General features: G+C 44.6%; 1 protein-coding gene across 5 annotated transcripts in view; it reads right to left on the bottom strand.

Moving 5' to 3' along the window:
• LOC147033899 (putative aminopeptidase W07G4.4) overlaps positions 1 to 25,148 on the bottom strand; it is a 76,814-nt gene that overhangs the window by 20,718 nt on the left and 30,948 nt on the right. For all 5 annotated transcript variants that reach the window (XR_015055913.1, XM_085872519.1, XM_085872528.1 and 2 more), the window contains exons 6-11: positions 6,590 to 6,698; positions 3,939 to 4,063; positions 2,573 to 2,672; positions 1,687 to 1,762; positions 1,440 to 1,525; positions 223 to 327 (exon numbers count right to left, since the gene is read on the bottom strand). Coding sequence is in view for 4 of the 5 variants with exons in the window: in XM_085872519.1 (XP_085728645.1) it covers positions 223 to 327; positions 1,440 to 1,525; positions 1,687 to 1,762; positions 2,573 to 2,672; positions 3,939 to 4,063; positions 6,590 to 6,698 (601 nt within the window). In the remaining variant the exon portion in view is untranslated. The remainder of the gene's footprint in view (positions 1 to 222; positions 328 to 1,439; positions 1,526 to 1,686; positions 1,763 to 2,572; positions 2,673 to 3,938; positions 4,064 to 6,589; positions 6,699 to 25,148) is intronic.

Below are 25,148 nucleotides of genomic sequence, written 5' to 3'. Positions count from 1 at the left end.
ATAATAATATATCCCCTCCAGCTACATGGGAATCCCACAAAACCACTTTTATAATCTTCATCAAAATGATAATTTGAGTATTTTTTTTTTTGAGAAATAATAAAAGAAAACATTGTAATCAAATGATTTGAAACGGAAAAGCAATATCGAAGTGTGCACCAGTGAAAAAACAAAAATCAGAGGGATATGGTGGTTTGAGCTACATCGTGCTTCGTACAACACCTTGAAGAATCCAGCGACAGCTGCAGCACCGCATTTATCCCGGTGCATCCCAGCCATTCCACCGCCGGCTTTGATATCAGCACCACCGGTGTCGTAAGTGATACCCTGCACCGAACAATTGGTGGAACAGAATTAAAAAATACAAAAACATGATGCCTCGATTCACTGTAACATAAGAATATTCGATATTGAACACTGTAGGTTCAATACTTTCAAACAGCAATAAAAATAACCACTATTTTCATGCATTGGGCTTCTGAGGCAGTTTCATTGGCTGAGGAGTAAAATCCTGGACGGGTCGTCACTCCGACGCAGGATTCACACAGCAATACCTGGTAATGCAATACCAGTAATAGGCTTAACAAGACCATCGTCATAGTCGTAGAATAACTTTCAGCGATAATACCCGTGATGTATTCGAGTTCATGCAAAGTATGAATCCAATTCTTAAAGTTTGAGCCTGCGTCCAAGTAAAGGTGTCTCGAGTTTGAGTCTCTAACAAATTGAAGACAATGCGTGTAGACATGTAACATTCAAAGATGAAATATTGTCAGACGGTCGAACAATTGACTTGATTCAATTTAAAACTAACGCCTGCACCAAAAATGGACTTTGCATATATTGTCACCAAATTTCAACCATCTCCGGAGCAGCGATGGATTGAAGGTGAAAGATTATCAACTATTATTAATTGGATATCTCAGGAGGCAGCTCCACATGGACTTTTGCACTCAAGATGCTGTGCCTGTAGGACTAGCAAATCATCCCCACCCCGTGGGGCATGAACCGAGGGTCAAATCAAAAAATAACGTTTACATATTTCATGCGTCTTTCAAATTTCAAAACTTTCAAATTTGCTCGAGGTGGGAAGCGTGGGGATTTTCGATGGCATGCCATCGACTTCGCTCTAGTTTGGATTTGAACTTAGCACCAGAGCCCAAGACGTCACTCGATAAGCTACTTCAGGGATCGTTACATGCATCGCGACAAGATACAGCAGGGTCTCTTGTGGAGGACCTTTAAGCTCAGGTTCATTCAATTATTTGCTATAAAAACTGCAAGGAAAGGAGAGTTTCATAGTTTATAGAAGGAAACTCATTTTTGAGCCATTTTCAGTTGAGCATGCAGCATATATTTAACAAACCTTCATTTTGCTGAGATTGTCGAGCAGAAAATAAAGTTCCCTTATACATATGATTGCAAGCGAAGTTACTGACTTTGCCAATAAGGAAGAGTGTGTTGCTGGTTGGCCCATCTCCAACGTATTCCAGCTCGATCAGGTGTCCCCGGTGACGACTCACGACTGCAGGGGGCAAGAAAGGATTTGTCTTAATAAGCGACCTCAAATCGCTGTAAGATTCTAATCGACAGGGTAATGGAATGCAATGCAGCGCTGAAGTGAGGAAAAACGATCCACAAGTTAGGGGCAGCATTAACTACACGGTAATTAAGGAGTTTACCCACCATTGGCGCAGCGGTTAACGGCCGCAAGGCAGGGAAAGTCCTTCTCAAATATGGCCGGGTCGGTGATGACAGAGACCTGCGCCAGAATAAAAATTCCTTCTGATTGTACGCTTGAAAGCATGAAAATTGTAGCACAGGAAGCAAATAAGATGTTACCTCCGAGTAAATACATTCCAAAACGTTCAAAAAGAGTGAGCTGATTGAAAATAAAGGGCTGAATAACTGGTACAGCTGGCAAATGGTTAAAATAAAAATAAAAAAATAAAAAAATTCCCTTATACTGTACTGTATAGCAAATGCACATATTCAATTACATATTGTTACTAATATACAGTATATCTACACGATAAAAAAGTGATGTGCGTGCACGCATCCGTCCGTGTGTGCGTCCGAGTTCCACCCATTGGTTGGACAGTTCACCTGACACCACCCACAATTAGTCCACTAATTGGGCAGAGTGGGGAGAGGGAGATTGAGACTTTGGGGGGGAGGGGAGGAGGAAGGACTTTTGGTGGGGAGGAGGTGGGGGAGCGGTTGAGTTGTCAGGATTGAATGTGTAAGTCTGCTCACAGTAAAAATCTAATTGGCCACAGGTGTGTGTGTGTCACTGTGGGGGTGGGGGGCGGAGGGGAAGGGGGTAATGCAATCATCCTACGGGTAATGTGCGAGTGTTACTAATGAGCAGCCAATACACTCGTGCAGTGCCCGCATACATTTCTTCAGTACTGCATGATGTCGGTGTGATAGGTGTGTGACCATCTTGTCTGATTGTACATTGATGTCAAAGTCCATCACTTCATCGGTGGGAAAAAGTGCAAAAAACAAACAAACACAGGAAAGAGCTCTGTGTCATTGGTTACAAAAACAATAAATTATATACTGTTACCTTCACATTGGAATTGATGAACATTTTATTCACGTAGTCGTAGACACGAGGTGGGGTCATGCGCTCAGGATCAGAACCTCCAATGTCACGGCAAAGTGCCCTGGTACAAAACCACGGTACATTACAATGAGTACATTGAGCTATGTACATATATTTGTGTCTGAATTTTGAGACCACTAATCTCAATGTTACTATTACGATTATTTTGCGTAGGTGTCATGTATAAGGTAGTTGCACAAGGTCCAGGTAGTGGACAAAAAAAAAAGTAAACACCTGGGTAAATGAGGAACACCAAGCAACAGCTTCCACACAGACGTGGCCCATGTATTAGTTAAGCAAATGACGTCCCAGCATGCTTCGAGTCATGTATAAAAATGCTGCACAACGAAACGGTTGATAAGAAACGGCTCCCTTGGCACGTGATGAACAATCACCGAACCGTCATATTAAACATACACCTCCCACTGACGAACAAAATGTCAAATATGTCCAAATTGGACAAATTAACTTTTTTTTTTTAGGAGTTGGAACAGCTTCCAAGTTCGATTCTGGAGCTTTAATTTGGTAATTCTGCTTTGTTTCAGAGATTCTCGCAGTGATCGCATGTGCGGAAATGAAATCATGCAACAAACACCGCCGTCTCCGGGCATTTATAAGCATCGCAAAGTATCCAGCAATTTGTAGCTATGATGAACAGGCTGCACTCGATCACACGAGTGAGGAAAGTGAAAAAAAAACTATTGGAATAGAAATCGTTGTGGCCCTTTACAAGTAAAGGCATGGATGAGCAGGCCAAAAAACAAGGTGGCTTCAGACCCCAGGGAAGTTACCCAGGAAACGCCTAAAGACCCCAGAGAGCAAGGCGGCCGAGGATCGCCTGCTGAAGGATATAATTAAATAAGGCCATTAATTATCCTCAAAAGGGGTGTTTTAATTAAACCAAACACCCAATTTTCACTCTTTTACTTCTTTGGAGTTTTTTTCGAATGCATGCAAAGTTTCAGGCTGCTCAGTTTTATGGTGTTGGAGTTATGGAGGACACACACACACACACACACACACACACACACACACACACACACACACACACACACACACACACACACACACACACACACACACACACACACACACACACAACTATTGTACATCTGTTTGAAATTTAAAGGATCAATAAACATTAAAGTTTCCATTGATGCAAGCTCGAGTTGTGGGGAGTGTAGACTGAGATAGATGGTAAATTGTATGTGGTCGTTGATGTCCGCTATAGACTATAGTGCCTTGTATTTTACGCACGAGCAATTTGATTACAATGATCAGAGCCAATCCATACTCCTCATACGAATGAAACTAGTGAATGACATACCTTCCAGCCTCCAGAGCAGAAACAACTTCGATCAACCTTTCAGCATCGTCAGACGCTGAGGTCCAAATTCCCAACAAGTTGACCTTCGTGCTCTTGTCAGGCAATGCTTCCTGCACTTCAAGGGGCTGTGAGATGATAAACAAAACAGCATGATGGAAAAAGAGCTGGCACAAAAGTTATAATACAGGTTGTCCAGAAGGTCGTTGTGCAACTTTGAACAATTACAACTTTTGATGTACACATGATAGAAACGAGAACGACATTCAGTGGAGTGCGCATACCTGCGACAGGCTGAACAGTTTACATTTTGAATCACAATGACAGGCCAGATCACGTCACCAAAATGTAAACAATTCGTCCTGCCACACAACCAACTGTCCAGCAAGTTCCTCCGAACCAGTCGACAACATTTTGAAATATCGTGCTATATATCGTTTTTAGACCCTATCTCTGAATGGTGAAAAATTGTCGAGAACATTTTTTAAATCTCATGTCCGGATCTTCACGAAAATCTAAACAATTTGTCCTCGTCACATACCCAACCTGTCCACAAAGTTCCATCCGAATCCATACATAACTTTTTGAGATATCCTGCTCACAGACAGACAGACAGACAGACAGACAAACAGGGGTGAAAACATAACCTCAATCTACCTTTGGTGGTGGAGGTAACAAATTGTAAAACGGTAACAAACTGTAATTATCTCAAAAGGTTATGGCTGGATTTGGATGAAACTTGGTGGAAAGGTTGGGTGTGTGTGTGACAAGGACCAATCTATTAGATTTTGGTGAAGATCGGGATCTCGATTCGGATACTATAATCGTTTAAGTGATTCTTCACCATTGAGATATCGGGACAAAAACGATATACTTACTGTGGAGCACGATACTTCAAAAAGTTAGCGACTAACTCAGATGAAACTTGGTGGATGAGTTGGGTCGAGGACATGAACAAGTTGATTAGATTTCGGTTAATGTCCGGCTGCAGATCCGGCCAATCAGTGGGAAAGACAATGTACACTGTTCAGTCCGGCAAAGGTAAATGCGATCACCCGAGTGCCCTTCTCGTTGATGTTGCCGATGATGTTGTTGTTGTAAAATCCACAATCCCCGTGTTTGTTCACGAGTTGACATTATATGATGAGGAAAATTCTACACAAGTGATTAAAAAAATAAAAAATTTAAAAATTAAAAAAAAAAAAAATCAACCACCACAATTACCACATTTGATCCATGAAAATTAAATAATTCACCTGTCACCCTGTACCAGCAAGACTCGGCTCTCTGACGCTATGCTTCAAATGTGTGACTGTTCTTGAATGAGGTCTTCCCAGACACGTGGATTGCTGGACGTGCACCAATTACTTGGCCACCTCATTACCTGACCAATCCCCATTGGACTATATTTTATGGGGGCAAGACTGTTGTTTACTCATCAAAAACAGATTATTTGGATGAACTTAGGGCTATGATCACTGTCACTGCAATTCATGAAGTTATTCAGCAGCTACTGGATGGATAAGGGTTTCAACAAGTTGGAAAATCGGATTGAGCGATGTATTCCAAAAGATGGTGCTTATGCTAAAGCCTAAACATTTGAACTGTAACGAGTAAGAAGATTATGAATTATGCTTTCCTGCACCATTTATCATTTCAACATTTACACAAGAACAGTCAAGGAAATTGTCAATAGCTGAGAATATCCATGAAGGAGGTGAGAAAGGGTTTTTACAGAAGGTCCAGGCTTGAGTGGAGGAAGTAAAGGAACAGCTTGGTAATCTAAGAGTAGATAAGGCTCCGGGTCCAGATAATATGCACTCAAGAGGATTGAGGGAGCTGGCTGAGCAGGTAAGCGAGAAGTTATGTAATGTAATGCCCAAATAACTACCTCCGCCAGGCTGAACAGTTTACGTTTTTTATCCCACTGATAGACCGGATCTGGCTCCGGACCTGAACCAAAATCTAATCGGCTTGTTCTTGTCAGTTCCCAAACTTGTCCAGCTAGTTTTGTCATAATCCATCCAGAAAGTTTTGAAATATCATGTTATGCATCGTTTTTACCCCCCCCCCCCAACTCTCAATGGTGAAGACTCATTTTTAAAAATTAAAAATTCTCGCATCCGCATCCAGATCTTCACCAACTTGAATCAATTTGTCCTCGTCACATCCCCAACATGTCCACCAAGTTTCCTCCGAATCAGTCCACAACTTTTTGAGATATCCTGCTCACAAAGACAGACAGACTGATAGATAGACAGACAGACAAACAAAAGGGGTGATGACATAACCTCCGTCTACCTTCGGTGGTGGGGGTAACAAAGACACAATATAAAAAACAAAAAAAAACGTACTTTTACATCAATTACAAGGACATTGAAAACAATAGAAAAATCCACAGTACATGGGATGTGAACCTATGGTTTCTGTATCCATGACTCATGAGCTTCATGCTCAGATGAGAGACCATCACAAATTAGACTGCTTGGCATTCTCACAGGGAAACGTGGTGCTAAACGGTCTTTAATGTCATGAAAAGCACACCTTCGTCCATTGCTGTTGTCATGCTCCAGAGTGTAATAAATGTACATGATCATCAATGAGGCTTAAACACTTGAGAAAAAAGAAGAAAAACAAAAAAAAAAACCACGTACCACGTAGATAGCATGCAGAGCTCCAAGGGTGGCCACCATGGTGGCGTGATCATAAAGTGAGTCAGGAGGACAAACCAGTAAAGGCTTTGTCAAACCAGCTTGAAGAGCCCTGTTCCGACATATGAAAAAGGAATGAAAATTGTTATTTTACACAAGTAAAGATGAAATATCTATATTTTACACTTTCAGGTCTCGGTACCGGGAATCAACAATCAAAATTCCATTTGACAGAAATGCCGTGAAAGCGGGATGCTTTGTCGGAATGAAGGCACACCAACCTTTTAGGTGCTTCAACCAACACGGTCGAAAGAAAAGCAAAATGATTGCTTTCGGTGCGTATGAAATGAAATTGTGAAAAAAGGGAAACAGACTGTAAATATGGAACTCAAAATTATTTATTCCTAAGCTGCAGTGAAGTTTTTTTTTTTGTAGATAAGGTCAAGACTCGTGGAAGAGCGAGAACACAACAGGACAAAAGACACATTTGGAGAGAGGGGGGAAGCACCAACAGCAGGGTTGAAGGACAACATAGAGGGAGATTTGGACAAGCAATGGGTGTGGGGAGGAATGAGGGGTAGGGAAGGACACAGAAGCAAAGTCTGTGGAAGTTTGAAAGGATATGGGCTTGGGGTGGGGGTCCATGGGGGGGGAGGGTGGCAATGGGGGTAGAAAAGATCATGGTTTTGGATGGGGAAATTATCTGAGATGGTGGTGAACAAGTCTTGTAGAACCGGAGGGAAGAATGAGATTGAAGGGAATGTAAAAGTTGGTTCCACAGGCAAGAAAAGAAGAATGAATGAGTGGAGGTGAGTACGATAGCCACAGGCAGTATGAAATGGGACCTTTTATCTATGACATCGCAACCATTCGCAGGAGGAATCAATATCGGGTGGAGATTAGATGAGAGACCAGTCCTCAAATGCAATATCAGATCAAACACTTTGCCACTCAGCCCGTGTGAATTGTCAGACTCGATAGAATACGTGATTTTCAAAATTATGTAATCCGCCCTAGAATGGTCGGTGTGCATGTGCAGAAACCCCAGGAAATATCCATGTTTGGGGCAAAATTAAATTTTGTTGCAGCCAGGGGTCGGGGTGAGAAGACCTCGAGGGGGGGAAGCTATCTCAGGTTCCCACCAGACTCCCTGGAATGGCAGGCTGTCACACACAGATAACTCCATGACGCGGTGGGTCACTAAACGACCGTGAACGCCAATAACTCAACCACATGACTTATGGTCCTCCGTCTAAGGTTTATCCGGTCACCTAAAAATAATCACGTGACCTAATTACCGGGGGACGCCCTCGGTACGCCTTGTCCGAACTGGGTCACCTTACTGGGTCAGATGCAGCAGAGCGACACTGTCAAGGAACGTACCGGCTAAAAGAACAGATCGTTGGGAATAAAGTCCCGGCAAGACTAGGATACAGACCATGTGGAGTATATATACCAAAGTATAAAACAAGGTGGGAACATTTCTACATCAGCATTTATTACAGTCAGGTGAGGAAAAGCAGGTGGCACAGTCAATAGATTTATTGTTGTGTGTAAGCAGGGACAGAAAGAAATTTGTGAGGTGCGACAACAAAACAAGCAACTTTCAAAGCACACACAGAGCAGACTGACACCGATATATCTTCTACAATCTTAACTTAAAGCTCGGACTGGTGCCATCTCTCACACACACACACACACACACACACACACACACACACACACACACACACACACACACACACACACACACACACACACACACACACACACACACACACACACACACACAAAGAAGAATTAATTATAAGAAAGGAGAGGAGATGAGGCTAACCGTCTTGTAATACCTTGCACGGTTGACTGACTGTGCTACCCAGTACGTTTTGGGGGGATGCTCTGCTGAGCGTCCTTGAGAGTTGGCGCGTCGTCCCTTGCCTGGTTACGGTTTCAGCACAGCGCGTGCACCGATCCAGAGAATCCAGAGAATGAAGGAGGGTGGTAGGTGGTGAAAGTGGCGAGTGGGTGGAGAAGACGGCATGAAGCAGGCGGAGTCAGGCGATGGATGGAGCCAGCAGCGAGTGTAGGGATTCCAGAGATAGGAAGGCAGAGATCGAGAGCGAGTGGGCGGAGTGGCAGGCGGGACTGTCGGGGCAGCAGGAATATGCAGAGATCGATCTAAGGCCAGACAAAGAGGATGAGGACTACTACGGACGGCTTCACAATCCGTCCTTTATAGGCCCTGGGGCGCAGGGCAGGGTGCCGCCCCGAAGCGATGCATCGTCACCCAAATATCAGGTGCTCCCATTGGGCCCTGGCCAGCGCACGGCCCGCTGCCATGGCCGGAAGCAGCCTAATTGGACATTCGGTGAGACATAGCAGAGCTACGGAATCGTCTCGCTCCGAACCCCGTGATATGAATCGCCTTGAACCGAACTCTCGGGCCGTGCTCCGGCGACTAGCCGAGGTCCGCGCCGGTCCCGCATGCCCGCTCGGGCACCCTCGGCACGCTGCGGTTGGCGCTGATCAATGCGCTTGTCCAGTCCGTATGCCATGCGGCCCAAACGATCCGGGCCGTACATCATGCCTCTACTTGGTTGCGGCTGCACCGAGACGGAGGTGCAAGAAGATCCCCGCCATCCACGGGAGATATTGGTGGCCGTGGTGGTGAGCGAAGATCGATGGTAAGATGCCGTTGTGAACCAACACACAGACCCAAACAAAGATGTGCACCATGCGTGACCCGTACAGTCCGATGGAAAGATGCCATCGTAATCAGCGCGCAGACCCTAATGAAGAGGTGTGCTATGCAGCCCCGTACTGTGCGATGGAAATCATCAGGGGGTTGCGCGTAGGTCCGCTATCGGGAATGTGGTTATTTATCACAGTGGTGATCCTCACAGGCGGATGCCTGAACGTGGTGCCGGCCCTGATCTGTGTCATGGATTGAAGGAAAGGATTGGATATAAATTAGGGTTGAAAAGAGCGTGCTGCACGCGTCCTGCACAGCGTTGGGATTTAATGTATGGTTCTACTATTCCCTCAGACACCGTATTCTCGCAGCGGAGGATTTTTCCATCGTGTGGTTGATGCTTCTTTTGTTGGCCTCCACGAGGACATTCATACGTATTGTGGAGGGTGTTGCTGTGGTTTTCACAAGCGGCCATCTGGGTGTGGTGTCTGCTTGGATTTATTTCAGGAATAACAGTAAGAGTTGGAATGAAGATAGAGATAAAATCAGACCTAACTATGAGACCCACACAACGCACTTCGTCCCGTTTGACCAATTAGACATGAGGGAAATGTCTAACTGCATGTATATTAATGAAATAACTGTCTGGGGATCACTATATGATGGATGCCATTGCCTTAGAGGCATACGGTTTCCAGAACCACAACAATATATTGTGTGTCTGGGATAAGGATTGTAACCTGGATTGGCTCACAAAGCTTCGGAAAGAATCTGAAAACACTTGGAAAAGTACCTGAGATAAAGGGCAATGCCTCTGCACAAGGAAAGACTTGGAGAACATTCTCAGCTCGCCGAATGGGCACCTGCTGGTACTGCAAACTCATGACCATGTGGGTCAGTGCAAGGCCTGAGTAGATGGGCATGTGCTACATCCACAAACCGCCAACGGATCTCAACTAGTGAATGGACTGTGTATCTGATTTGGGCCCTTCTGAACACTGATGACATATCTGAGGCTTTTGAAAGTGCGGGGTAAGTTTAAAATGATGATATTGTTGCAGTTTTGGAAGACCCTGGGAAGACACATCCAACACATAAGAGTTCCCTTTGTTTAGTTATATTGTTGCGAATCTGGAAGCCATGAGCGCACAGACATTCAGGTTCCTATAGCTTAGTTATTTCGATAAGTATGTGTTTCTAGTTAGAATCCATCCCCGAGTGACTTAGTCTAATGGGTGAATAAATGTAAATGTGCTGTGAAGTTATTTTAATAGTCAGGTTTTCTTTTATTTAACAACAACAACGATAACAACACCAACGATAACAACTCCAAGAAATGGGTTGCGACAGCCCCCACCCAACACGGGACGAACTGAACTCCATGCCCTAATATGGACATAAATCGGCTCGCGTGGGGGACTCCAAGAAATGGGATGCGACAGCCCCCACCGACGGCGAATGAGTCACGCCGGAAGCGAGCCGCACCCGGGAGGGATAAGAAGGGAAGAGACAGAAATTGGTTCTTCTTGATTCTTGTTCGTGGGTCTTGTTTGCTCTGCTCTGGTTCGGTTCTTTTGCTCTTCTTGGTTGGTGGTTCTTCGGGGGAATTGACGCAGCGGATTGGGAAGGATCGGTGCCTCGTCTAAGCAGCGCGTGTTCCGGAGCGCGAGGGGATCCACCGGAAAGATGATCGTGGCTCGCGGTGGTTGGATTCAGCTCGCTCTCGCTGGTGCCCGGTCCGAACAGCTCGAAGACCACACGAGGTGGGCAGGTCCAAGTCAGAATCTGGTCTTCAGCCCGACTGTCCTCTGGGCTGGAGGTCCGAATAAAGAACATTGGTCTGATTCTTTGGGTGTGTGCGTATGTGTGTTTGTGGCACCAGAATAGAAAGTAGTGAACTGTATAAGTGCTCTTGTTGTACATACCTTGCATACGTGCTTATCAATATTGGGTTTAGCTCTGCCATTATATGCTCCCCTCATCCCCAATTGTGAATAAATACCCTGATTGTTGAATGTTTCATTGACTGAGCGTACTGCGTGTTGGAAAGTTAGCCAGACTGTTGCCATTGTAACAAGGTATTCGGGACCGACGGAACTCGGCGATCAAACCACTCAGATCGCACACAGAACGAGTACGCTGAGCAGCTCGTTCCGTACGGGTGCCATCGAGGGTGAATTTCCCTGGTAGGTTGGACCACGTGGGTATTTAGGTAAATTAAAATTGGCAATCGACCCTACCCCACGTGGTCTGTCTATTGGCGAGTTCAGTCCAAAAAGGGGACCCGTACTTTTCCGGAGTTTTCCGAAGAAGTACGATCTAAATTCCGGGCGATCAGTCGAGCCGACTCTGCAGCTCCATCTGGTGGTCGTGCTTGGGGCCGACGCCCGGCCCCGCAACAATATTGAGGTGGAGGTGCGAGAAGGTTCCCTATGTGTAGTTTTATCTGTAGCAATTTGTTGAGATAGATTACCTTTTCCCTCGTATCAGTGGACAGGGAAATGCATCGTGTTTGTGTAGCAGATTCAAACTCCCTTTGAAAATTTGAAAAATTCCCTCTTTATCTCCCTCTCCTTCGATTTCTAAATCCCCTCTCCTCTTATCTCTCACCCAATCCCTCTTTATCTCCCTTTCCGGACCTCTTAGCAGCGCATCCATATCGCATTTGCAACACACAATGTTGCACCTCACAAAAGTCACATTGCAACTCACTACAAATCAAAGGCGGCGCATCATAAAGCACATTGAGAAGCGGACTGTGAGTGCGAATCTCATCAACGGACAAGCAACAACAGAAAAAAAGCCCCAAAGATGGACGAGCTTGGGCGTGAGCTTCATTGTCGATCCATGAGTTCGGCCAAAGAGCGCAGCATGGCAACAAAAGTGCACCTTGTGGGGAGACGGCAATGCCAAAGCTCAAGCCGTGCTCAAGGGGACGGGCCTTGGAACCACACCTCTCTATGGAGCTTTACAAGCATGAGAATTCCAGGACTCATGGCTGGTACGTGTCTAAGGAAAGTAAAGGAGCCAAGGCGATGCCTCTGTAAGAACGAGAACGAACATCTACGAGAACGAATGGGCTGGTGCTGCAGTGCAGAGAGTTGATGAAGCTGCAGAGTTTCCCTGGACACGCTGGACGACACACTGACTCCCACTTTGGGGGATTTCGTTGGGGATACCTCGCCTGTGAGCAATTTCGAGCGACGGTAAGCTATTAAGCAAACCAGTGATGAGAAAGCGAGCAAGCAGACACACAACCCTGGCATATTCCTTCAGGCACAACTTCTCTGAGTGCCATCAGTACCAATCAAGCAGCCAAAGCTCTACGACCTCTTGGGGAAAGCAATATGGCTGGCCGGCGCAAAAATAGGCCAAACAATGAAAATCTGTCACAGAAAATGACTAAAAGGACACAGACCTGCATCTCCTACGCAGATGAGAAAGTCTGCGCGGCCAAACTGAGCAGCCGGAATGTGTGCTGAAAAGGATAATAACTGAAAAGGATCCAGTGAGGAAGGGGATCCCTGCCTCACAACAGGACAGCACTCCACACTAAAGATAAAAGGGAAAAACGTGTTGCTTGGTCTACGAAGCCAACAGCTACGAGGTCCCAGACGAATCGTAGAACATTAAATGAACAGAGCTGGAGCTTTGAGGAGAAGGAAATCATCCTCTACTGCAAAGCGTATTCTGCACATGAAGCATGGGGTACTAGCAGTAAAGGCAAAAGATTCATGAACCAATTGAAACCCACAAAGCTGGCAGCCGAGGCCGAAAGAGTTCCACGAACAAAATTCACTGCAGTCGCTTCAATGATCCAAAGTTACTTAACCCAGGAAAGAACTGCTACAGAAATCAAGAAAATGACCAAATACCAGAATCTGAAAAATGAGGTCAAGAGGACGTGGAAATTGAAGGAAACTGAAATTATACCAGTGATAGTTGGAGCTACAGGAATTATAAAGAAAACCCTAACTGATTATTTAAAAATCATTCCTGAGAATATCATTCAAAATGAGCTATAAGTGGAGGCTGTCAGATTTTGAAAAGAGCCCTTGGAACGAGGTTATGATAACGAAGTTTCACAGTTTGGTTCATGAATCACCATCCTTTACCAAAAAGGAGGTGGAGATTTTGAGTTCTGGGAGAACTTCTCCCCACCGACTGAAACCCAAATGGAGATTACAACCAACGTGAAAACTCCAACTCTCTTTCTGTCCCTCCTCCTCATTCGTTCACTTGGAACGCACAAAGAGTATTCAACGATTACATGCTCGACCTGCTCAGGGCTGGGTTACTGACTCACGTTCACGATTTCCTCTTTCACACCACCAACATTCACCCGTACTTCTCCGCACACGGTGCACCAAATCATGATCTCCCTCTTCTCTCTCCCCCTCCCCGTTTCATGTTAGGATCAATGCAAGCCTGCATGCTTACGTCGGGTGAGCAAGGGGTCACCAACAAGCCCCACTTTCTTCTTCTCACTCTTGTCTATCACCCTTCCTTATCTCGTTTCCCAGAGTGGATGATGCACCGACGTGTGTGTATAAACGTGCCAAGATAACTGACTCTAAGTGGGCTGATGTGGTTAAGGGGTAAGGTCTTTCACTTGTGAACCGTTTGCCTGTAAATACGTATCCTTTTGATATTTAGAAACTTTCCAAACTGCCCGATTATCTTCTCTCCATTGTTTAGAGTGAGACCGTATCGTGTGTTCTGGAGACAGGAAGTTCTGCCCTGCCATTCCGTTATGGTTACTGATTAGCCAATGTCTCACTTATGTTATCGCTCAGCCGTTCTTGATCGACAGCAGTGGAGCATTGAGAGTGAGGTTTCCCCAACTAGGGTGATTAATTTGACAAAAAGGTTAAGCGGAGTTAGATGTTGGACCCTGCCTAAATTAAATATCTCGGACGATGTCCGTGGTTGCCAAGCAAACCTGTCATGTGGTGGAGTTATCTGCGGCTCGTCGGCTTCAGGCTCACCGGCTGGAAAGTGGGTCAGAGTCCTCCCATCGCAACCGTGTGACCGCAAAACCCACAACAATATTTACTATTAATCACGTTTGAGATGGGATCTATGGGAGCTGTGAGGATTTTATAAATACATTGTTTGTTTGGTCTGGGGAACAAAATTAATTGTACTACTGTTCTGCCTCTCTGGTCTGGACAGGATAGCATACAGCTAACCCCCATCCGCCAAAGAACGTAACGTCTAACAACCATGCTGAGGCTTAGAGTTCTTTATTCTTGACGTATGGTATGAGTTGGTAATCGCTGTAACAAAACAAAAATAAAATGTTATAGTAAGTTGACACAGATATTACGGTGATCGTTATACATGTACAAGATGTGTATATTAAAGGGCAACTACTCTGTAGTGATATGCTCGGATGAGTTTGCTCCCTTGTTCCAGGAATTCGGGCAAGGCGTACTTTCACGCAAACAAAAACGAGAAATAAAATTGGCCTAACTCAGTGCAGAGTACTGCACTGTCAATGAGAGCCGTTATTAAAATCACTGATCAGAGTAACGGTACAATAACAAATTAGAGTCACCAGAATAGACCGCAGAGCTTTACATTTGTCTACACATCAAAGTTGCAAGTTCTTTCCTATCGGTTGTTGTTGTAACACAAATGTCTAAGTTCGTCGGTAAAACTAGAGCATCAAACTGTTTCATGCCGACATAAAGTCACAGTACAAAATTCTGGTGTTGAACGATAAACAAAACGCATCACTCACACTGTTGTTGGCCACAGTCTGGCCCGCATTTTTCATCGCAGCGGGCAAAAAAACCACATGGCAAGGCGACATTTTTTTTTCAACAAGCGTTTCCTGGCTCATGGTAGGCGGAGCCACAGGGAAGCAACAACAATGAATAAGCATGACTAGTCAACCGGCACAGTGTGGCGGCACACTCCCCGCCTGACGTCTTTAAAGACGTCACACACAAACACAAATATATTAGAAAACAAACAATCAAAAGTGGCATCACTGATCCGTTGGAACATATCACAAACGAACACGGCACATATTCATTTAACACCACAGGGAAGCAACACGACCAATGCACTAATAGGTCGTGTGTATGACACAATCTTCCCTTCCTTGGCAACGCGGATGACGGCTTTGCGAATCCTGCCGTCTGAGCCGGGCAAGACTTGAGTGATGACTCCGACAGGCCAGTCATTGCGGACAGAATCCTTTTCCTTGAGGATTATAACGTCCCCGTCCTTCACTTCTTGTTTGTCATGCATCCACTTCTGTCGAACTTGGAGTGAGTGGACGTACTCGTGGCGCTATCTGCGCCAGAACTCTTCTGCGAGGAGTTGAACTCTTTTCCACTGGATATCGTATATGTCTGATGTCCGCGTCGTAGAAAGGTTCAACAGGCGACCCCGTTTTCTGTGTTAATAGCATGTTGGGAGATAACACGAAAGGAGAATCTGCATCGGTAAACACGGGAACCAGTGGTCGGTTGTTCACAATGGCCATTACTTCCTTCATGAATGTTGTCAGCACTTCTTGGGTTAGATCCTTCGAAGCAAACTGTGCCATCATAGATTCAAGAACACGTCTAACGACACCGATTAGCCGTTCCCAACTTCCCCCCATGTGTGAAGAATGGGATGGATTAAACAGCCATTTCACACCACTGTCGTACAGGAATTCTTTTACCGGGCCTTCCTCCACGTTAATGGCATCAATGTGTAGAGGGTCTGTTGCACCGAGAAAATTTGTGCCACGATCTGACCTGTACTGTACCACTTTTCTACATATGGCTTGGAATCTCCTGAGATCATTTATGAAAGAAGAAGAGGACATCTCTTCCACAATTTCAATATGTATGGCTCTGCTGGTTAAGCACGTAAACAGTATAGCCCAGCGCTTGCTACTGGCTGAACCACCTCTTGTTTTCCTGGTCAGGACATTCCACGGGCCGAAGGCGTTGGTAGCTACATACGTGAAGGGCGGCGCGGGCGTCACGCGATCCGCGGGGAGGTCTGACATCTTCTGCTGGAGTGGGCGTCCACGAAGCTTGCGGCATGTGACGCAGTGGTGAATGAGGGAAGTTAACAACCTTTTACAGCCTGTGATCCAAAAGCCTGCTGCGCTTATTTTCTCCGAGGCATCGGAAAAAACGTGGACTTCTATTCTGACAGTTTCGTTCGGGCTTGGGGCGTAGGTCCTGCGAACTTGTAACTGTTCTAAGTCATCAGAGAATTTCTCAAATCATCCCATTCTTTTTCTTGGTGTGGAGACAATGGCTCGTCCCAGATTACAGTCTCCGTCATGAGATCTCGGAGAAGTAATTTACCTTGAACAATTATGGGGGCGACGAAGCCTAGGGGGTCGAACACACTGCTAATCGTAGACAAAACCCCCCTACGTGTGAATGGTTTTACTTTGGTGTTGACTTCAAACGTGAAGACATCGTGCTGGAGGTCCCACACAAGGCCTAAGCTTCTCTGTTGCGGTAAGGTATCTTCGTCAAAGTTCAAGTTCTTGAGGTTTTTAGCATAATCCTCAGAAGGAAATGACTTGAGTACTTCTGGGCTATTTGACGACAATTCGTGGAGGCGGAGGTTACCACCGTTCGCCAGAGCTTCTTGTGTGGCAGACAGAAGTTGTACCGCTTGTTCCACAGATTGACATGACGTCAATCCGTCATCAACATAAAAGTTGTGTAGTACAAAGTTTGTGACGTCATCATTGGGTTTTTCTTGTCCAGCGACGACAGCTTTCCGGAGACCGTACGTGGCCACAGCGGGAGACGGCCTATTCCCGAAGACATGCACTGTCATTCTATAGTCAATCAGCGGTTTCTCGGGATCATTATCTTGATACCACAAAAATCTGAGGTAATTGCGGTGTTCTTGTTTGACCAGGAAACCATAAAACATGGACTGAATGTCAGCTGAAATCGCCACTTCATCAGAGCGAAATCTTATCAAAACACCAAGTAAGTCATTGGTCAAATCTGGCCCTTTTAGCAACACGTCGTTGAGTGATACGCCGTTGTACTTGGAGGAGGAGTCGAATACGCCCCGTATCTGGTCGGGCTTATGTGGACGGTAAACCCCGAAAAGTGGTAGATACCAGCATTCCTCATCTTCTCGAAGGGGTGGGGCAATTTCTGCGTGGTTTCTATCGATAACCTGCTTCATAAACTCGACCATGTGTTGTTTCTTTTCTGGGTTTTTAATGAGGCTGTGGTGCAAGGAACTAGCTCTTTTGATGGCTTCCGGTTTATTGTTAGGTAGCCGCTGTCTGTCTGCCTTAAACGGCAGCGGTGCCACCCAATTACCTTCAGGTGACCGATGCATCTCATCTTCCATTACTGAAATGAATTGTCTGTCTTCAGTGGACAGGCCAGATTTGTTGTCATCTTTATTCACTTGGAAAATGTCTGAAAAATTGTCGTTTTTGCAGGGAACAATTTCTTCAACAAACAGCTTATTGTCACATGGTGGGAAAATTGATGGACGACCGTCCGGCAAAAAGTTAATTTTATTCACCACAGGAACACCTGTTTTATGAACTTTGCCGATACAAGTTTCACCGATTATCGCCAAGCCAAGAGTTGTTTTCTGGGCGAATGGAGATCCTCTCGGCCCGTCCTTTGTTCCAAAATATGATGCGCTTCTGGAATGTCACGGCCGATCAAAATTAATATCTCGGCGTCGCCGTCAATCTCGGGAATTTCTGCAGCAATATCAGACAGGTGGGCATGATGAATGGCGACATCGGGCGTGGCTATTTCGTGACGGGCATTTGGAATTTCATCGCACTCGATTAACGTAGGAACTTGTATTTTGTGGTTACCCTCTATGGACTCTATTTTGTTGCCATGTGCACGTTTCCCAACCATTTGCGCTGACCCGGAGCATGACGTAAGGTTGTAGGGAATATTTTCCCCCGATTCATCAAACGATTTGAAAAATCTTGATCTGGCGAGCGTGACGTTGCTCTGGTCGTCGAGGATTACGTAGGCATGGATATACTTGTTTGGATTGTCACTGGTAAACTTTGGTCAGAATTGTTTTACTGCATGATTTACCCAGGGACACATCACCACAAATTTGTGTGCATTTAGAGTTCGGAACGTTGACGGGTAGCTCCCCGCCGTTATCGGCAAATGCCTTATTGGCTGGGGTGGCGGGCTCCGTTGGGGTCACCGTGGGCTCTTTAAGGGGCTGCCGCTTGTCGTAATGCATTGCTGTAACATGCTTGTTGCCTTTACACACAGAACAGGATAAATTTACATAACATGTCTTTGCAACGTGGTCAGTTGAATCACAGCACCGGAAACATACCTTATTTTCCCGCAGAAAGTCCCTTTTTTCGACAAGTGACTTCAATTTGAATGCACGACAGTCGCTGAGGTTATGTGCAGTGTTGTGCAAAGGACAATTTGGCTGAATGTCTGTCTTGTTGGAGAAGAGGGTGCGATGTGCAGGAAGTTTGGTTACCTGTGACTGTCTATATCCACTCTGACTGCTGCTCTGTGCGGCATTACTTTCGTACGCAAAACTAGGATCATTGCGTACCTGACTGAGGTTCTTGATAAACTCAGCAAACACATGGAAAGGAGGAAACACCACATTATTTTCTTTTTTGTACCTGGACGCATGCATTGTCCATTTCTCCTGTATGTTGTAAGGCAGTTTATTGAGTATGGGGAGTACTCCTGATGAAGAGTCAAATTAGCTGAAAAGAGTAGTGTACTTTTGATCTTCTTTGAGGGAGAGCACTTCATACAATGTATCTGACAGTTCATACAGTTGCTTGTTGTCTTTGTTTGACAGCCGCGGAAAGGAAGCAAGTTTATGTTTTATAGAGGCTTCCACCATTTCCGGACTGCCAAATCGCTCCTCAAAGCGCTCCCATATTCGTTGAAGCGCGAGACATGGATTGCTGGCATTTGACATTTTTAAGCTGACGGCGTGTTTCTTTGACTGTGGACCTAACCACTTAATCAGGAGGTCAATCTCTTCATTAACACTGGCACCAATATCGTTCACAACGCTGCGAAAGTCTGCCTTCCACACTGCATATGTTTCTGGTGTGTCGTTAAATGTACACAAGCGTGTTAACAGCAAATCTCTTTTCAGCAGATATTGTGAAAAGTCAGTGTTCATAGGCGTTGTATTATTTGCTGTGTATACCGGCACAAATGAAGGCACATTCGGGTCTAATGTCACACGAGGGTTGGAACTGTGATTTAAATGTCTGTTATTCATGGGAACAGGTGTAGCGTTAATAGCTCGGTTATTTAAATCAGGAAAGAAGGGGTGATCAGGGTGTCTGGTTGTTGCTTGGTATAAATTACTGGCAATATTGGGAGTAAGAGTCGGTGGTTGCAAATTTTGCATATTGTCAGTAGCGATAAAGTCAGCAGTTGGTAACACTGGCGGATAACTGTGATCTTCCACATACTGTTCTGTGCGCTTTGCTGATATCTCCTGCAGTAGGTTGATATCGGGCGGGCCATTTCCACCCTCAAGTTCGCTAATACATTGTTCAATGTCTTGTAACTCTGCATCAGTCTCGGCGACTTGTTTTTCAGATTGTAGTAGGGTTAAATCAGCCTCCATTGTTGCTTGAATTTGTGCTGATTCTGCGGCGGCCAAGGCTTGCTTTTTGCATAGTTCAGCTGCTTGTCTCTTGAACTGCAGGCCAGCTTTAGCAGCACCAGCTTTAGCACGTTTTTGTGCTAACATAGAACTTATGTTTGACAGTTCTGAAGTTTTTGAACCAGTCTGAGATTATCGAACTGATCGGTTACTTCTGGGTGACTTCTCTGACATGTTGATTGTCTGGACGATGGCGTCGAGTGATACTGCGGAAACTGTATTTGGTTATGGACTGGATTGCCCTGAGCCGGGCGGACCGACGTTTCTCGCTTGCCTGGACTGTGCTTGGCCTAGTCGATTACTGTTCTGCCTCTCCGGTCTGGACCGGATAGCATACAGCTAACCCCCATCCGCCAAAGAACGTAACGTCTAACAATACAACCATGCTGAGGCTGAGAGTTCTTTATTCTTGACGTATGGTATGAGTTGGTAATCGCTGTAACAAAACAAAAATAAAATGTTATAGTAAGTTGACACAGATATTACGGTGATCGTTATACATGTACAAGATGTGTATATTAAAGGGCAACTACTCTGTAGTGATATGCTCGGATGAGTTTGCTCCCTTGTTCCAGGAATTCGGGCAAGGCGTACTTTCACGCAAACAAAAACGAGAAATAAAATTAACCTAACTCAGTGCAGAGTACTGCACTGTCAATGAGAGCCGTTATTAAAATCACTGATCAGAGTAACAGTACAATAACAAATTAGAGTCATCAGAATAGACCGCAGAGCTTTACATTTGTCTACACATCAAAGTTGCAAGTTCTTTCCTATAGGTTGTTGTTGCAACACAAATATCGAAGTTCGTCGGTAAAACTAGAGCATCGAACTGTTTCATGCCGACATAAAGTCACAGTACAAAATTCTGGTGTTGAACGATAAACAAAACGCATCACTCACACTGTTGTTGGCCACAGTCTGGCACAAAACGCATTTTTCATCGCAGCGGGAAAAAACCACATGGCAAGGCGACATTTTTTTTTTCAACAAGCGTTTCCTGGCTCATGGTAGGCGGAGCCACAGGGAAGCAACAACAATGAATAAGCATGACTAGTCAACCGGCACAACTACATTTTTGCATCTTTTGGTAAGTGTGTGTGTGTGTGTGTGTGTGTGTGTGTGTGTGTGTGTGTGTGTGTGTGTGTGTGTGTGTGTGTGTGTGTGTGTGTGTGTGTGTGTGTGTGTGTGTGTGTGTGTGTGTGTGTGTGCGTGCGTTATCCATTCATATGTCATTTTGAAAGTCACATATTTCCACAGCTCTCTGACTATATCAAATTAAGTTGTAATGAGAGAATTAAAAGAAACAAGAAGGGTTAAAGAAGAAATCAAACGAGTCATGATTCGACATCATGAAGTTCACCAATATGCTTCCACCCACATTAAGTCTTTTCTTACTCAAACTTTGGCCTAAAACCTCAAGACCATTTTACCTCAATATCTATCTGTACATACGTATCATGGTACATGCACTTCGTTTAGTTCAAATGCGTACCACGGTAACATTTTTACCTGACATGACCTTTGACCTTTTGATGCCAACATATAATCAGGTAATCTTCGCGTCTATATATATATATATATATATATATATATATATATATATATATATATATATATATATATATATATATATATATATATATATATATATATATACAGTGGGGAGAACAAGTATTTGATACACTGCCGATTTTGCAGGTTTTCCCACTTACAAAGCATGTAGAGGTCTGTATTTTTTTATCATAGGTACACTTCAACTGTGAAAGATGGAATCTAAAACAAAAATCCTGAAAATCACATTGTATAATTTTAAAATAATTAATTTGCATTTTATTGCATGAAATAAGTATTTGATACATCATAAAAACAGAACTTAATATTTGGTACAGAAACCTTTGTTTGCAATTACAGAGATCAGTTGTTTCTTGTAGTTCTTATCCATGTTTGCACAGACTGCAGCAGGGATTTAAGCCCACTCCTCCATACAGATCTTCTCCAGACCCTTCAGGTTTCGGGGCTGTCGCTTGGCAACACAGACTTTCAGCTCCCTCCAAAGATTTTCTATTGGCTTCAGGTCTGGAGACTGGCTAGGCCACTCCAGGACCTTGAGATGCTTCTTACGGAGCCACTCCTTAGTTGCCCTGGCTGTGTTTCGGGTCGTTGTCATGCTGGAAGACCCAGCCACGCCCCATCTTCAATGCTCTTGTTGAGGGAAGGAGGTTGTTGGCCAAGATCTCGCGATACATGGCCCCATCCATCCTCCCCTCAATACGGTGCAGTCGTCCTGTCCCCTTTGCATAAAAGCATCCCCAAAGAATGATGTTTCCACCTCCATGCTTCATGGTTGGGATGGTGTTCTTGGGATTGTACTCATCCTTCTTCTTCCTCCAAACACAGCAAGTGGAGTTTCAACCAAAACCTCTATTTTGGTCTCATCAGACCACATGACCCTCTCCCATTCCTCCTCTGGATCATCCAGATGGTCATTGGCAAACTTCAGACGGGCCTGGACATGCGCTGGCTTGAGCAGAGGGACCTTGAGTGCGCTGCAAGATTTTAATCCATGACGGCGTAGTGTGTTACTTATGGTTTTCTTTGATACTGTGGTCCCAGCTCTCTTCAGGTCATTGACCAGGTCCTGCCGTGTCGTTCTGGGCTGATCCCTCACCTTTCTCATGATCACTGAGGCTCCACGAGGTGAGATCTTGCATGGAGCCCAGACCTAGGGAGATTGACTGTTATCTTGAACTTCTTTCATTTTCTAATAATTGCGCCAACAGTTGTTGCCTTTTCACCAAGCTGCTTGCCTATTGCCCTGTAGCCCATCCCAGCCTTGTGCAAGTCTACAATTTTGTCCCTGATGTCCTTAGACAGCTCTCTGGTCTTGCCCATTGTAGAGAGGTTGGAGTCTGATTGATTGAGTGTGGACAGCTGTCTTTTATGCAGATAACAAGTTCAAACAGGTGCAGTTAATACAGGTAATGAGTGGAGAATGGGAGGGCATCTTTAAGATAAAACTAACAGGTCTGTGAGAGCTGGAATTCTTACTGGTTGGGAGGTGATCAAATACTTATTTAATGCAATAAAATGCAAATTAATTATTTAAAAATCATACAATGTGATTTTCAGGATTTTTGTTTTAGATTCCGTCTTTCACAGTTGAAGTGTACCTATGATAAAAATTACAGACCTCTACAAGCTTTGTAAGTGGGAAAACCTGCAAAATCGGCAGTGTATCAAATACTTGTTCTCCCATATATATATATAGTTGGAGCCTGGTGTTGGCGCCAGGGATCCAAAAGGTCCTGAGTTCAAGCCCCGTTGGGCCACTGAATTAATACACCAGGGGGTTGACTCAGCCTGTCATCCTTCCGAGGTCGGCAAAATGAGTACCAGTATACTGGGCCGGTGTATACCCCGGTTAAAAATGTGTATCCTATCCCTGTGTCGTAAGAGGTGACCAGGGTTGCGTCAGGAAGGGCATCCGGCGTAAAACATGTGCCAAATCACGATGCGGATCATACGGATGATCCGCTGTGGTGACCCCTAACGGGAGCAGCCGAAAGAAGAAGATATATATATATATATATATATATATATATATATATATATATATATATATATATATATATATATATATATATATATATATATATATATATATATATATATATATATGATGTCTGCCTGGTATATATATATATATAAAAAAAAGCCTGGTGTTGGCACAGTGGTTAGGGCAGTGGCTTGGGACCCAATAGGTCCTGAGTTCAAGCCCCGTTGGGACACTGAATTAATATATGTATGTATATAATATGTATGTATATATATATATATATATATATATATATAATATGTATGTATATAATATGTATGTATATAATATGTATGTATATATATATATACATATATATATATATACATATATATATATATATATATTTATATATATATATATATATATATATATATATATATATATATATATATATATATATATACACACATATATATATAAACCAAGTCAAAAACACCAGGGGGTTGACTCAGCCTGCCATCCTTCTGAGGTCGGCGAAATGAGCACCAGTTGTACTGGGCCCGGTGTATGCCCCGGTTAGAATAGGTGTACCATATCCCTGTGTGTCGTATGAGGCGACCAGGGTTGCGTCAGGAAGGGCATCCGGCGTAAAAACCTATGCCAAATCATTATGCGGACAACAAAATGAATTTCCATACCGGATCGGTCGAGGCCTGGGTTACCAACGACCGCCACCGGTACCGGTGGTCAGCAGGGTACCAGTGGAAATTGTGCTACTGCTGGGCGAAGGAGGAGAAGGAGACGGGGAAGGCGAGTCCAGAGGCAGTGGGAGAGGGGGAAGGGTAGAAGTGTGGAGGTGAGAGTTGGAACTCTAAATGTTGGGACGATGACTGGCAAAGGGCGAGAGTTGGCTGATATGATGGAGAAAAGAAAGGTGGACATACTGTGCGTACAAGAGACCAAGTGGATGGGGAGTAAGGCTCGGAACATTGGAGGTGGTTTCAAACTGTTCTACCATGGTGTGGATGGGAGGAGAAATGGTGTCGGGGTAATCCTGAAAGAAGATTATGTCAAGAGGGTATTGGAGGTGAGGAGAGTGTCTGACCGAGTGATGAGTGTGAAGTTGGAAATTGAAGGGGTGATGATGAATGTCATCCGTGCATATGCCCCACATATGGGGTGTGAGATGGAGTATAAAGAAGATTTCTGGAGTGAGTTAGATGAAGTGGTGGAGAGTGTATCCAAGGATGAAAGAGTGGTGATTGGAGCAGATTTCAATGGACATGTTGGGGAAGGGAATAAAGAGGATGAGGAGGTGATGGGGAGGTACGGTCTCAACAAGAGAAATGTGGAAGGGCAAATGGTGGTAGAGTTTGCAAAAAGAATGGAAATGGCAGTGGTAAATACGTATTTCAAGAAGAAGGAGGAACACAGAGTGACATTCAAGAGTGGAGGAAAGTGCACACAGGTGGATTACATCTTAAGCAGGAGATGCAACCTGAAAGAGATTAGTGACTGTAAGGTTGTGGCAGGGGAGAGTGTAGCTCGACAGCATCAATTGGTGGTCTGTAGGATGACTTTAGAGGTGAGGTTGAGGAAGAGAGTGAGGGCTGAATCAAGGACCAGATGGTGGAAGCTGAAGGAGGAAGACTGTTGCGTGAAATTTAGGGAGGAGGTGAGACAGGCGTTGG

The sequence above is a fragment of the Eptatretus burgeri genome, chromosome 1, assembly GCF_056783735.1.
Source record: "Eptatretus burgeri isolate ZD-2024b chromosome 1, Ebu_testis_v1, whole genome shotgun sequence".
NCBI classification, from domain to species: Eukaryota; Metazoa; Chordata; class Myxini; order Myxiniformes; family Myxinidae; genus Eptatretus; species Eptatretus burgeri.
This window is presented reverse-complemented; position numbering and strand designations above follow the sequence as displayed.